Below are 15,027 nucleotides of genomic sequence, written 5' to 3'. Positions count from 1 at the left end.
GCTGTGGGGCCGCTGTCTCCCTGTGCGCCCTGACTGGAGGGGGCTGGCTCTCCCTGATTGAATCCAGCTGTTGTGAAAGCGCTCGGAGGGGGCCCGTCAATTTGCATTGCTAAATAATCTGTAGAGTTGACACGAGTGGGGCAGAAACAGAACAGTCCATTTTGAAAAGGCATTCCTGCAACACTTGGTCAATGTACCGGAGCTTCAGCTCGACCAGACAGCGGTTAATGAAAACCTGGTGTCGGCTTTCGCGTAAAGGCGCATAGTTGGGGGGTGGTGAGAGCCCTGCTGGGTAGTGGTGAGGGGATTTACGGGTCGTCTGAATCTTTCCTTTTAGAGAGCTCAGTAGAAATACATAAATCATGCTTTTTGAAATACGTGGCTTCAATTTTTCCTCTTCTGCAAGGTCAGTAGCTACACTCTTTTTCTAAATCTGGCATTACCTTTGCGTAACCGATTTTAGTTAGAGTTTGTTTTTGCTTTAGTTGTGTGTTTGAATGAGTATGTAACGGGATGCCTGCACCGAGTTCCTGGTTTTTCAACTACGCTGTTTCTGAGAATAGTGTAAGAAGTTGAAATTCCCTCTTTGCAGGATGTTGGCAGCTCTGGTATTTATTCTGCTTTGTATCCAACCTGGACACGGTCAGGTAACGCAACAGCTTCCTTCTCTTGATGTCTGCAGGGATTTCATTCATTTAGATCAAGGTCACTGTCATAGTCACTGTCATAGTCTGCAGATGTTGTGCTTTTTCATTCTAATGCATGAAATGGCTTTAATGACACAATAAAACTGTGATTAAATAGTTGAAAATGCATGTTTGGAAGAATGTAACAAATTTTAGGTGCTTCAGAAGACTTTGTCAGAAATTTCAACACCACCAGACCCTTGGCATCACTCTGAAACCTCTTGATCATCTCTCCTCAGACATGCACAGAAGGTTTTGCATATGACCGCAGGGCAAGACAGTGTATAGGTAAGTGGCTTCTACAGTCTTACACACTTACATTTTGGGCATGTAATCAAGAGTCCTATCTAAAGTAAAAGTGTGAAGAAGAATGAGTTCTTAAACCATCATATTTGTGGAAACTAAACGGATTTCCTGACCACAGATGTTCTGGATGCAAGAATGTCCTTATCAGTGCACCGCTCTGTATTCCAGATGTGGATGAGTGCCGTACTTTGGCAGATGCTTGCCGAGGAGACATGCGCTGTGTCAACCAGAACGGCGGCTATCTGTGCATCCCGAGGACCTTGTACAACCAGCCGTACAGACCAGACACCCCAGCCCTGCCTGAGCCAGTTTACCCGGACACATCTGCTGGATTTTCAGACACATTCGATCCATCGCTTCCCAGATCTGTGGAGCCCAGCTACCCCAGAGTGAGGAGCACTGCACCCTGCACCCTGGGATATACTCTAGCAGAGGATGGCACCTGTAATGGTAGGTTAACATCTGCTGGACTTCCTCAGAGGTCTGAAAGCATCTGGCTTAATTGTTTCAGGACAATTTATGTAGCTCAAGATAAAACATTAGTCTTTTACTGGTCTTCTTGCCAACTTTAAAAATGTGCAGGAAATGCCACTTGAGCCAAGTCTGGTGTTGTTTTTCATCCAAAGTTTTTCCAAAAGTCCTGCTCATTGTTTTCAGTTGTTTGCTTACACTAGCTGCACAAAAGCCTTGTTTGGTTACATGTAGTGGGTTCAGCATGTACTTCTATTCATCACAGGCAGCCAACGTAGTCAGTTTTCTATTTCTGCACCCACAGCGGTGGACAAGTTGGTTTTGAGCTGCAGTTCCCAACCTTTTTTTTGGCTTGTGACCCCTTAAAACAAAGCTGTCTCTACTTACAGCCCACTGTCACAATTTGCATCTGTGACAGACTGGCAGCCAGTTCAAAGAAAGGGTCATTTTTCCACAGACTGAGAAGTTTGTTAAATTTGACAACTTTTTATGGTCTAAAGATGCAGAAGGAAGGTCAGAAAAAAGTTATTTTGTGTAGGGAAAAAATATATTTTTGCTCCTTTTCAATCTCTTAAGGCTTCAGATTTACCTATGCAATCCTTTAACTCTGCACATTCAAGTCATGAACTCCAATTTCTAAGTGACTCTCTGCACATCACCTTTAAGAACTCATTACTGACGACTTGCAGTGGGTGGATGTTGTCTGTCTTCTGCTGCAGCTGTTTGCATTTTTTCAGCCCCTTTGCTGAATGTCTGAAGTGGCTGAGGTTGAAAGATGTGTATGTTCCCGACATCTGCCACCTCCTGCTGTTTATCAACCGTTAGAGTGAAACTACTTGAACGAGGTGACACGAGGAAAGGGAGAGAAGCCAGAGATTCAGCGTAAATCATTGAAGAGTTGTGGCTAAACTCCAGGAGAATGCATTAATCCATCATAACACAAGGGCAGATGTTTGATGCTCGGCACGGCGGCCTGTCGGCCGTCTCCCAGCCAGGGCAGAAGGGCCTTCAACTCTTCACAGTGAGGAAATTTCAGCTATTTGATTGATTCTGTTGAATTTCACCATAACAAGAGATTCCAGCTGTCAGATAAACACCAAACGCCTCCCCAGTGGTCTTAAATACATTTAAACATAATTACCCGTGTGTCCAGCTGCGACAAGCAGTTGAAAATGGCATACTTAAAGTCCATTTGGGGAGTTTTTCTGTCGTTTTGGATAAATCAGCCATGACCCTCTAATTAGTGGAAAATGTACACATACAGTAGAGTATTCTCCCTCCAAAGAGAACTTTAGCTCATGCACAAATACGGACTGTTTCTCGTTGTAGGGGAGAAAGTCTGTCAGAGAATCAGCCCACAACCTTGTTTGGGTAAACTACACCATCACAGTGCCAAAGATGAGGTCATTTGTTGCCAAATCTGTGCCAGAGCTGAGCCTGGAGAACAGACATGCCTCTGTGGGGGCCAATTGTAACGTGTCCTCACACCCCTGAAGGCTGGTGTGTATAGTGATGTAATGGGTTGTTGATTGATGCGGTTCTGGGGCAGAAATTACACAGACTGTGACTTCCTGTCTGAACCGGTAACAAACAAAGCTTTGTTTTTAAGTTAATGGCACTGTGCTCCATCAGTGTCGTTCATGGCACCAGTCTGGAGGAACAATGGAACAGATTAGCCCTCAGGTTTGCCTTTATGCATTTGTTGGCTTGTTTTTACAGAGTCAGACAGTACAAGCAGTATGTTTATGATGTATCACAGAATCGTCCATCTGTTAGCTGATTCTTTAAATCTGTTGTTGCAGCAGTGCACCCAAATTTGACCTATCCATTCAGATATTATATTTGAAAATGTATGTGGACATCTGAACATAAAACTTTCCAAAACCATTTATCTCCACTGTTCTGTGAAGGCTTTCCAAGTGATTTTGAAACCAGGCTGCAGGGATTTGCACCCATTCAGCCATGAGAGCATCAGAGAGGTCAGCCACTGATGTTGGGTGATGAGGTCTGCGCTCCAGTTCATCCCAAAGGTGTTGGATGAGGTTGAGGTCAAGGTTTTGTCCAGGCTGGGCAGTTCTTCCTCATCAAACTAGAGCACATGGGCATTAACATGTTGAAACAGGCGAGGGTCTTTCCCAAATTTGATGTTAGGACATCCTGTTGGCTGAATGGTTAAAAGGAAAATGCACCCAAAAATCTTTAAAATATAACTGAAGGGTGCAATATTAAGGCCAAAAAAAAGAAAAACACACCCAGATTATAAGTGCATCAATCACCCATAGAGCGTAGTTGCGGGTTTGTCTGCTGCGGTTTTGAGATGCTGCTATGTCAACACAATTTAAGGGTATTTCGGTTGTAATTGCACTGAAAAATGTTATAAAAAACTTCATAACCAACCTATTCAATCAAAGTCTGAACAATAAATCATGGAGAAATTGTCCCAGTGAAAACTTTGCACCGCAAGGTTTGTAGCTCACAGTTTCAGCCAAGCTAGCGGAGCATGCTAACCCGCTAAACAAGGTTAATATTAGCCTATACCTGCTATACATCAGCATATTAACGTTGTAATTATGAGCATATTAGCATGCGGACATTAGCCTTTAGCCCAAAGCATCATTGTGCCTAAGTACAGTCTTGCAGAGCTGTTAGCATGTCTGTAAACTCTTAGTCTGGTTCAATTATCTGAGAAACACAAACCCCCATTATTAGAGCTTTAAAGTACAGTTTAATGTGTGATATCTCAAAACTTGGGCTCATAAAAGCAAAACTACCTGCATGGCCAGACACTGATAGTGGTGAATAAGTTTTCTGTCATAGTTTGGGTGAACGGACCCTTTATACATTGCACAATTTTACACACTGTCATGAACTGTCAGCTTGCATTTCACAAATCAGAAGATACCTCAGATACTGTCTTGTGTTTTTCATTTGTGACTGTAATTCTCATTTCCACTCGTAACTCAAGTTTTGGGGATTTGCATGGTTTTACTTCAGTTGAAGGATTACATGTTCCTTTGTGGCTTAAGAACATTTTCCAACCTTGTGGGCTTTTAAAAAACATCAGATCAACTAAAAAATGCTTGAATGTTGATCTGAAAACAAAGATGTTTGAGGCATTTTTTCACATCTAATGTTACCAGTCAAAGGTTTGGACTTGTGCTGTACACTATTACTACTATTACTAATGATAACTCTTAGTGTAGAGTTCATTTTACATGCGGTTTGAGGGTAGATGATGAGCACAGCTGACACGTTAATCTTCTATGTAACCAACAGGGCCTTGCTCTAGGATATTTAATACTACCGAGGATTACTTTAAATCGGTTTGTGTACAAATTTGGTGTCAAAATCCTTAAACTGTGTCTGTGTCTTTCCTCCTTGTGACCGACATTCAGGCAGTTCAAACAAATCCCATCTGTCATGTCTTCTCCGAAGCTGATCAGGATTGTCAGCGGCAATCCTAAAACTTGTGAGCAGCTCATGAAACAGTCTATATAAGGAGTGTATCTGAAACACTGCTGCAGGTTTTTGTGTGTGTATGTTGGAGCTCTGCAGTAAGGTTACACATGGAGTGCAGATGACGGCCATTCACAGTGGTTTTGACTGATAAATGCAAGCAGGTGCCGGAGCCGTGTAGCTCTTGGCGGGTGGCCGAGCACTCTGAACCTCCTCCGCCCCTGTGGAGGGCCGGTGGTCCAAGTTGGCACAAAGGGCAGCAGTCCCACTGACAGACGTTATCGCTTATCATAGCTGCCTGTCCAAACAGAAAGCCAAGCTCCCACCCTTTTCCCCCACTGGTTTTCTACAGATTGGTGACTTCATGGTCTGAGAACCATAAACAGAGGTTGGAATTTTTGATTTGTAATATCCTCATAAGGAAATGTGGCTATTAGGTTGTAATGTGTGAGCTGCTCCAGGGGCGTCGGTGGAATTCAGATTGTAATCTGAGCAATCTCTAATCCTGTGAAAAAACAATTGTAAATTGATACTGCATAGGAATGTTAACTGTTGTGTTAAGAGTTTTTAAAACACGGGCAGGGTGGTGAAAACTTGAGCGCTAGAGAAACAGACTTTTGAATAATCGTTTGTTTTTACAGTCGCCAAAGCCAGCAGGAAATGTGCTTTTGAGCAAGGCACTTAAAGGACAGGTTCAACATTTTTTTTTAAGTCTGGCTTAAAACAACAGTCAGGTGCATTTATGAACATAGACACAGGTTCAACTGAGCTTGCCAGATAAAATCCACAGTCATTGTTTTGTGCGAAAATGTATTTAAAAGTTTATGTGAAGATAATATGAGGCTTGAACAGTCTGAGTTAGACAAATAAAGTAAGTAGTAAAAAAAAATCTCTCTTTTTGTCTCGTTGGACAGTGTGCAGTGGAAGAATCGTAACAAAAAAAAGACTAAATTGAAAAAATATTGATTTGATCTGACTAATTTAGAAGGTTGAAGCCTCATATTATATTCCAAATAAACTTTTATATACAGTTTTGCACAAAATGATGACTGTGGATTCTGTCCCTAATTACTTGCATTATAAGTTCATTAGAAAGGGATCTCTGCATGATCAGTGTAAACAGAAGGAGAGGCTGTAGTTTCAGTGAACATCTGGGCACCCAACTTTGTAGCTTTCTAGTTGTTTGTATTGACTAACTGCCAAACTTAAACATAATAACCAACCTAATATAATAAAATATTCTGATACTCTGTGAACTGAAAAAAAATGTTTTTAGAAGCAAAATGATGTTTAGCTTGTTAATGGCTAAAAAGAAGAATGCTTTTGGACTTTCCCTCATTGAGATGAATTTAGTTTTGCTTCAGAAAAAGAAAAACTGTTGCACAAAAAATAAACTTGATAAGATTTATAAGATCTGTCACTCTGACTACAGTTTTCTGCAGCAATGATTTGCTTAGCTTGTAGTGTGTTTGACATTGTAGGAGGAACTTTCTGATACTGTGATTACACTTGGATCATAGTTTGGCAATATGACTGTGTTGCTTTCCCTTCGTGTTATGCTGCACTTTATGATGTTTTACCACTATTATGGCTTTTTTTCAGTTTTTCTTTACTTTATATTAACAACTGAGGAATGACATAACTGACTTTTTGCAATAATACATGTTTTATTCTTGTGTTGGTCTCATAGTTATTAGCCAGAAAGTATCCTGTCACCAGTCCCAACTTTAACATCAGCAGTGATGGTCTATTCTGCTAACTTTGACCTCTGACCTCCTTGTTAATTAAAATCTCTTCTCCATTTCAGACATCGATGAATGTGAGACAAATTCTCATCACTGTAACCCCACCCAGGTCTGCATCAATACGTTGGGTGGCTACACCTGCTCCTGCACTGAGGGATACTGGCTCATTGGTGGACAGTGTCAGGGTGAGTGAGATGCAACGTTTTCAGACATTAACACATCACTGTCAAATAAACTGTGCAGCCAATGAACTACACATCTGCAAGCGGGCAGGTTTCCAATGCAGCTCTGCACTCTTCCAAGTCACTTCTTTCACTTTATGGAAGGTGGAAATAACATTGCGATATGAAATTTGAACATTTTATCAGTGTTTATTTCTTGTCAGAGTTAAAATATTTTAGTTACTAACACAGACTTTTAAAAGAAGATACCATTTGATGAAGTGCCAACATTCAAAAGTCAAGAGTGGGCAACCAAAACCAACCCGAAAACTGACAATTTGGAAAAGAATGAGGATAAATGTCTTGAATTAAAAAAGCTGTCATCTATTGCCTGAAGTGTTTTTTCATTATCTTAAATAATCTAACTTTAACAAGTAGGAAAATGGCACAAACACTCACTGGGATGAATTATGTCTCTCTCTGCAAGTTAATTTGAATACTGACAAGAAGTGAAACCAGCAGCAGCTTCAAAGGCCAATCAATTTAAAAACAGCCAAACATTAATGATTTGTAACTTATGGCATGGAAAATCCAAAATCACCAGTGTGGACCATTAACATCTGGTGTAATTACTGTTGACAAATGAGGAGCATGCGATTCCTACAATCACAGTGCATTTATTCTTCGTACTGTTGAATAATGTAGCAAAGACAATGTTGTTTCCAGGCCAACCCTTTCTGGTGTCTTTCATTAGAGGATAATAAGCATGTTGATGTTGTAAGTGATTTTGCCATTGTGTGCTATAATGAACTTACTATGAAGAAGAACAGCGCCCTCTTCTTGTTAAGTGCAGTAAAGCAGAACAACTGATTTCTTGCCACACTGATGAATTGTCAAGATAATGAAAGGAGGGTGATTAAGTCGAGGTTCGTTATTATAAGCAGACCTACAGTGTATCAATGTAAAGGTTCATAACCAGTTTGTTTCTCTCTTTTTGACCAGATATTGATGAATGTCGCTATGGTTACTGCCAACAGCTGTGTGCCAACGTGCCTGGCTCTTACTCCTGCTCATGCAACCCCGGGTTCATCCTCAACCCAGACAGCAGGACCTGTCAAGGTACACATACACACACACACATACACACACATACACACACACACACACACACACACACACACACACACACACACACTCCTGTTATAGGACATGTTATATTGACTTATATTAATTTCCTAGACTTATTCCAACCTTAACCATGAACACCACAGCCTAATCTTAACCCTAAAGCTAACTTTAACATAACAATAAATACACTTTAACTTTAAACCAAGTTTTCAGCCTAAAATTAACAATTTATGTTAAATGGACTTGCTTTTTGTCACTATAATGCAGGTTCCCATAAATATTTAGATTTATGTGATTTATGTGAGGAATACCTGGACTTTACTTAAGTCAATTTTGGGGTATTTATATAGATTTACCTTAATTTCCTGGAGACTTACCCTAACCTTTACACTAACCTTAACCACTGACCCAAAAATCAGCATTTTACCAGTTGGGGTCATGGATTTTATCCCAGATTGCACACGCTATCCCCAATCAACTGGTCTTCAGTTTGGTTTGTGTCCCTAAAAGTGACATAAGAGACACACACAGGCAAGCAATCTGTTTATTCACTCTCTTTGCTTTTACACTAACAACTGTTGATGTATCATTGTCCGCTTTTTGTCCTCCAGACGTGGATGAGTGTGAAGATATACCATGCACTCACGGCTGCTTAAACACCTACGGCTCCTTCATGTGCAACTGTGACGAAGGATTTGAGTTGGCGGCTGACGGTACTTCTTGCATCGGTAAGCACAGCTGACTGCGTTTTGTCTAAACTATAATTTAAAGATTGAGACAGGTGCGTTTTATTACTTTTGAAATGTAAATGTAAGATTCAGTCTGTGTTTAGAGAAGTTTCCATATATCACATTTTAAAATGGGAACCTGTGAAACTGATACTATAATAACTTGTCAAAATGTTAAACCTGAGAAGCCACAGAAACACATTTATATGATTTAGCAACTGAAGTGTTTATTCTCAATGTGTTTTGAAGTAGATATTGCTAAGAAAACAGGAAGTCAGAATGGGTAAAGGCCAACATAAACATATTAAATCTAACTAAGAAGGTGAATGAATGTGTTATATGGTATTATGTGTATGAGGACAACAAGAGAAGATTGCTTTCCATGATCTAAATGGCACCTGATTCAGCTTAATATTGCTGGATGACGCACGGAGAACCCATTTTAATGAGGTAATGAATGTCACCAATAAATAAAAAAATTACAATAACTTACAAGTAACCAACCTGTTACCCTGACAAACATGGCACTGATCTTTAAAACTCTAATTCAAACATTTGCAGCAGACTTATACTATAGAAGACATCATGACAAACTGCAGCCCTTTGACAGTTATTCAGCTCTAACTTCTTTCCCTAAACTCATATTTCACTAACAGAGTTTCAGCTTAAGCAATAAAGTCAGCGCTGCACAACTGTCAAAAGTGCTCCACCCTCTTTAAAAGTTTGCTTACAGTTATATACATACAATCTTACATGCACACACCTGTCTGACAGCAATGATGCAATTATTCAAAGAGGGATCATAGATTCATATGACAACAAAATATAACCTTGACTGTAACATTAAACATGACATAAAGTCTCTAAAAGTGAAAAATGTATCAAAACATGTACAGTTAATAGTTTTTTTATAGTTTTCTTTAATTGTGTAATACATTAGTACATTCATATCTAGCCATTCATCTATTTTTACATATACAGTAAAGCAAACACATCCACACCTTTAGCCTATTTAAAGTTCCCACTTCCTACCGACTCCAAACACAAAGACCTGGTTTGGCTTGAACCCAAAATTCTCCTCCTGAAATATGACGCTGCTGCCGACTTCTTTTATTCGATGATGAGCATTAATCTTATTTATTTATAATTTCCTGTAGACTTGGATGAGTGCAGCTTCTCTGAGTTTCTGTGTCAGCACAGATGTGTGAACGCCCCGGGTTCTTTCTCCTGCATCTGTCCACCTGGATATTATGTGTACGAGGACGGCAGGAGTTGTGAAGGTAATGACAGAAGACAATAGACTCTGTCACAAACTGAATAAATATGTCAGTGCTGTTAATGATTATAATTTAATCCTGTTTTACTATTAACCATGTTGCTGCAAGTATGTTTTCTGTTAGCTAAAAAGTTTAATTTTCTTATTTGGGGTAAAATGGTTCATCTTCACCTGCAGTGTCACATAAAAATGTACAGAAATAATTAATGCACATGTGTATTTTATGTTTATTAATCAGTTTTAACATCAGTTCATGTATAAAACTTTAGTTATTTTCTTATTTATGTCATTTGCACCATTTTCAGTCACAATATTTCTGTCAATCTTTGTTTCCACCATTTTATGCTTTCATGTTGTTTTTGTGATGATGATGATGATGATGATGATGATGATGATGATGATGATGATGTTTTAACTGACTTTGATTGTTGTGTGTTTGATTTTGAAGATGTCAATGAATGTGACACTGGTAGCAACAACTGTACAACAGCACAAGTATGTTTCAATTTCCAGGGAGGCTATAAATGCCTGGATTCTTTACAGTGTGAGCTGCCTTACATCGAAGTTAGTGACAAGTGAGTACTTCTGCTCTTATTTCCCGACTTTTACAGCCTCCGTTTGCCTTTAAATGCTTCTTCATGTGTGCTCCATTACATTTATGTTCACCAGTCACTCTGCCATGCTTAAAAATGTAATTATTTAACACCTAAACTGCCTCTGTGTCTCCCTCCTCTACAGTCAGTGCATGTGTTCAGCTGAGAACCCTGCCTGCAGGGACAGGCCCTTCACCGTTTTGTACCGACACATGGACTTGTCCTCGGGTCGCAGTGTGCCTGCAGACATCTTCCAGATGCAGGCCACCACGCGTTACCCCGGTGCCTTCTACATCTTCCAGATAAAGTCGGGCAACGAGGGACGAGAGTTTCACATGAGAGTGAGTACCTCAGAGATGAATGATGAGGAGCTGAAATGTCACAACTAAAAATTGACACCTTAAAGACATTAAATAAAATGTAAAAATCTACTTGGATAGGAAAAGTGTTGGAAGGTTACAACTACAGTGTATTTGCAATGAAGACAGCAAGATCTGGGTAGTTAGCAGAAGATGCTCTAAAGACAAAGAAAACAGAGCAAACCTACAGAAACTCAACAAACAGGAAGAGAGAATCCAAATCCAAGGAAATCACAGTCCAAGTGTTTGATTGTTAAACAATCTGTGGGAACTTCAGAGAAGAAACGCCACAGCTGAGTCTGTTTAGTAACAAAAAATGTTGCCAAAATCATAAAATATCCTTGGATTGGTTTTATGTGTCTTATGTGAACATTTAGTTTATTAATGAGGATAACAGTAAGCATATTAAAATCAGAATCAGTCCACAATTATGCTTCAGTTGCATCACACTGTGGATCTGTCTACATCTACATTGTCAATAAAGGCAAAAGATGGCACAAAAAGTAAATATTGAAAAAAGATGGGGATAAATGGTCTTAATTTTTTGTTATTTCGTTTTGATCTATCAAAGAGTTGGATAAGTTAATTTATTAGAGCCTCAGTTTACGATCACATATTTGATGAGTCAGTATCCATCTCTGTCTTAATGTCACTGAGCATCTCTCTCTAGTGCTACCAAATCCCAAATATTTGCTTTAGCAGCCTCAAAGTTGGTTAATTATCATAATCTAGAGATGCATACTAAGTCAATTATTGAATCGACAGAAACTTAAGCAGTAACAATTTTGATACTCGATGGGTTCAACACCCCTAATTGATTATTTTCTGTTTTTCTTACTCCTCTTTGATCATTATCTTTGAGTTTTGGAATATGGACGAAACAAGACATTTTGAAGAGCGTCAATGTGGTGTGGAAACTTTGTGTGTCAAAAAACGTCTGACCTTAATTTTTTTAAATAAACATGTAGATTTATGTCTTAAAAATTGCAATAAAATATAAGAATTGTCTAATCGTAAAACAAGCTTTGAGCTGAATCACTTTGTTATGTTGGTGGCTGTGATTCTGAACAGATTCTGAATATATAGTATACCACAGAAAGATAAATTATTCAGCTATAATGTAATTCCTTTACACTCTAACAGGCCTTTTTTCCCACAAAAAGTTCAGGGTTAAATTCAAACTTCAGTTTCAGGGTCCTGCTATAGACTCTATTTCCTGACAGACGTTTTTACTTGTCAAAGCAGGAAAAGCACAGGTATAATCAACAACATTAATGATGCCTGCGTTACATTTAGGTGAGTCACTTCCAGAGCTGTGATATTGTTGTTATTATTCACACCTGAACTTTTCCAGCACTGACAAGTCAAACCATCTGCTGTGAACGCTCTCTCTATATATATTCAAACAGACATCCAGAGGGGGCCTTGATTTGTAAAAGAGGAGAAAGATGTTCACCTGTCTCTTCAGTGCAGTGTTCAACCAGTAGATGGAGCAATAAGTGTGTGAAATATGTGTGAGCAGGGTGTTTCTGTTCCTCAAATCAAATGTGTTTAATTCAGTCTGAGCATTAAGTGTTCAGAAGGTTTTTAAAGGTGTAAAGATCCTGTGTGGTGTGATAAGATGTATAAAGGAGAATTAACATCATCCTTGTGACGCACTCCCCGTTATCTTTGTTTAAACAAGCCCTGATCTGACCTTATGCACTGTGGAAAACACATTAACTTTCCATGACTTTGTGCTTGTGTTTAATGGATGAAAATGATACAACAAGGCGTTGAGTTTTGGATTTCCTCCATCGTCCACAGCTGCCAGATTCCTCCATTTCCTGTGTATCATTCCTCACATTCTTCTGTTGTCCTCTTTATCTTTGCAGCAAACCAGCAACGTGAGCGCCACGCTTGTCTTGTCACGGCCCATCAAGGGGCCCAGGGAGGTCGTGCTTGACTTGGAGATGGTCACAGTCAACAATGTCATCAACTTCCGAGGCAGCTCCATCATACGTCTGACGATATTTGTATCGGAGCACCCGTTCTGAGTGTCCCAAATGAACTTCACTCCTCCCCTTCCCAAAAAAGGTCAACCATGATGCAGCTGCACTTATCTGCAGCTGGTGTAACATTTCTTTGAGAAAGCTCATCACCCTTTAAAAAATAAAAAATCATTATGTCATCCTCTGTAAAGACATGTCTGCTAAAGACTCAGCAAAGATCAGCTGGTGTGAAAGCATCTCTATGCTTGAATCCCCATCCTTGTTTAATGGACACTCAGCTTTTATGGCTGCGATATGGACTTTTGACACAAAAGGATATTTATTTTGTACAATTTCTGACATCCTCTATTTAGAAAAATACCTAAAAATGATGTAAAATACCCCCACTGAAAACTCAGTGTATCCTCAATACAGTTGTCTGTTAGTCTTCATCCCTTCAGATAAGCTGTGAAAGTGGCTTTTATGCACTTGATGTTAAGAGCTGCATGACATTGCATCATGAGTCCCTTCTGAGCATTGTAATGTCTTTTTATGAGACAGGAGGAGGGCAGAACATAAGTGTAATTGTGCATTTGTAGCAGCAGTATTTAACATGATGTAACAACCAGTCATTAACTGAATTAATGATCCCAGTTTCTTGTAGACCAATAAATGTCTTCACCACACAACTGTACCCGGCATGAGCAGGCTCCTGAACTCAGTGATGCTTTGATTTGTTGTTTTTTTTTTTAATGTCTTAATGAGAAGCTGTAAGTGAGCCTGGTCAGTAAATAAAGATATACTGGACATGTATGATTTATATCTGTATGATGTGTTGAGATAACAACCTTAAGAGGAGGATTAAACAAGAAAACCAAAACAGAAAGTGCTGTGCTGTCATTGCTGTTCGGGGAAAGGAAGCTCAAACACATTGTCAGTCCGGGAAGGAGAGAGTCAGAATGTGAGAGAGGGAAGGAGAGAGAAAGAAAGAGAGGGAGGGAGGGAGGGAGGGAGGGAGGGGGAGAGAGAGAGAGAGAGAAAGAGAGAGAGAGAGAGAAACCTGTGAGTGAAGTGCACCATAAACCTGAGCTCACTGGTATTTCTCTCCACTCGGCTGTGAGTGTGAACTGGGCTGCTGGATGTGCAAAAGTTTCTCCTCTTTCAATGAAAACACCTCCTAGGTAAGATCTGCTTTTTCTAGATTTGTAAATTATTGAATACATTGACTATAGAGTTAAATTTTAAATTGATTCATTACCACTTTATGTATTGTCGCACGGTTACACCTACACAAATTCCTTCATATGGCAGCAGGCAGTAGGCGACAGAGCAGGAAACTGTTGCAGGTAGTTTTCTTTTCACTTTTAGGGTGGAGCTGATTTATCATCAGTCCTTAAATTGCTCCCAAACATGTTATCATATGTAATCTTAATCTCGCTAGCATTAAAAAAAAAAATATATTCATTTTTGTTTTATTTTTTATTATAGTGTGTATTGGGCTCTTACGCATCAAAATATCCTCTAAACAAATGACATAGAGTAGATTTGTGGATTTCAGAGCACCTGCAACGATTATTTTCATAACTATTAATCTACTGATACTATTTGTGGACTTCATGAATGATGGATTAATCAAGGAAATGATCAATCCATCATTCATGAAGTCCACAAATTGTGAAAAATGTACATCCCAATTTTTCAAACCAAAGTTTATCCTTCAAAATGTTTTGTCTGACCACAGTTCAAAAGCCTGTGATGATAATAGAGTTTAAAGTTTATTATCTGAAATGAGAATGAAATTTGGGAAGATTGAAGCAGTGAATTTTTGTAATTTTAGTTGAGAAATATTGCCTAAGTGATAAGTCAAATATTAAAAATTGTTACCAATTAATTTTCTGTCAATCAGTTTTCAATTGACATCACTGCAGCTCTAGGTTAGCATAATGGGCAATTAAGTACTGTTTAGCACTCCATCCATGCTAAAAGTTCTTATGATTGATTTCAGTGCCATCTTCTTACCCTGAGGTTTAAGGTTTTGGGAACATGGATGCACCACACCAGCTTTGAGAGCCATGTAATAACTTTGGGCTAACTGCACTATAAAACATTTTGGCAATGGAGGGGGTTTACAAAATTTGGCAGAACTGA

The 15,027-nt window shown here is 39.2% G+C and overlaps 1 protein-coding gene across 1 annotated transcript; it reads left to right on the top strand.

Moving 5' to 3' along the window:
• The first annotated feature begins 147 nt into the window (after positions 1 to 147).
• fbln5 (fibulin 5) lies at positions 148 to 13,119 on the top strand. Its single transcript, XM_053336185.1, has 11 exons — positions 148 to 406; positions 593 to 647; positions 926 to 974; positions 1,161 to 1,442; positions 6,727 to 6,849; positions 7,828 to 7,944; positions 8,565 to 8,681; positions 9,839 to 9,961; positions 10,406 to 10,532; positions 10,696 to 10,891; positions 12,784 to 13,119. The coding sequence occupies exons 1-11, from the start codon at positions 363 to 365 to the stop codon at positions 12,943 to 12,945; spliced, it is 1,395 nt and encodes a 464-aa protein (XP_053192160.1). The 5' UTR covers positions 148 to 362; the 3' UTR covers positions 12,946 to 13,119.
• Positions 13,120 to 15,027: the final 1,908 nt, after the last annotated feature.

The sequence above is a fragment of the Scomber japonicus genome, chromosome 16 (assembly GCF_027409825.1).
Source record: "Scomber japonicus isolate fScoJap1 chromosome 16, fScoJap1.pri, whole genome shotgun sequence".
Classification (NCBI taxonomy): domain Eukaryota; kingdom Metazoa; phylum Chordata; class Actinopteri; order Scombriformes; family Scombridae; genus Scomber; species Scomber japonicus.
The sequence above is the reverse complement of the archived record's forward strand: the minus strand, read 5'-3'. Positions and strand labels throughout refer to the sequence as shown.

What these genes read in the sequence shown, in the direction of transcription:
- fbln5 (XM_053336185.1), top strand. Translation starts at nt 363, where the DNA reads ATGCTTTTTGAAATACGTGGCTTCAATTTTTCCTCTTCTGCAAG. An exon ending in CAGGGCAAGACAGTGTATAG is followed by an intron (nt 975 to 1,160) that starts GTAAGTGGCTTC and finishes TCTGTATTCCAG; the next exon opens with ATGTGGATGAGTGCCGTACT. An exon ending in GACGAGAGTTTCACATGAGA is followed by an intron (nt 10,892 to 12,783) that starts GTGAGTACCTCA and finishes TTATCTTTGCAG; the next exon opens with CAAACCAGCAACGTGAGCGC.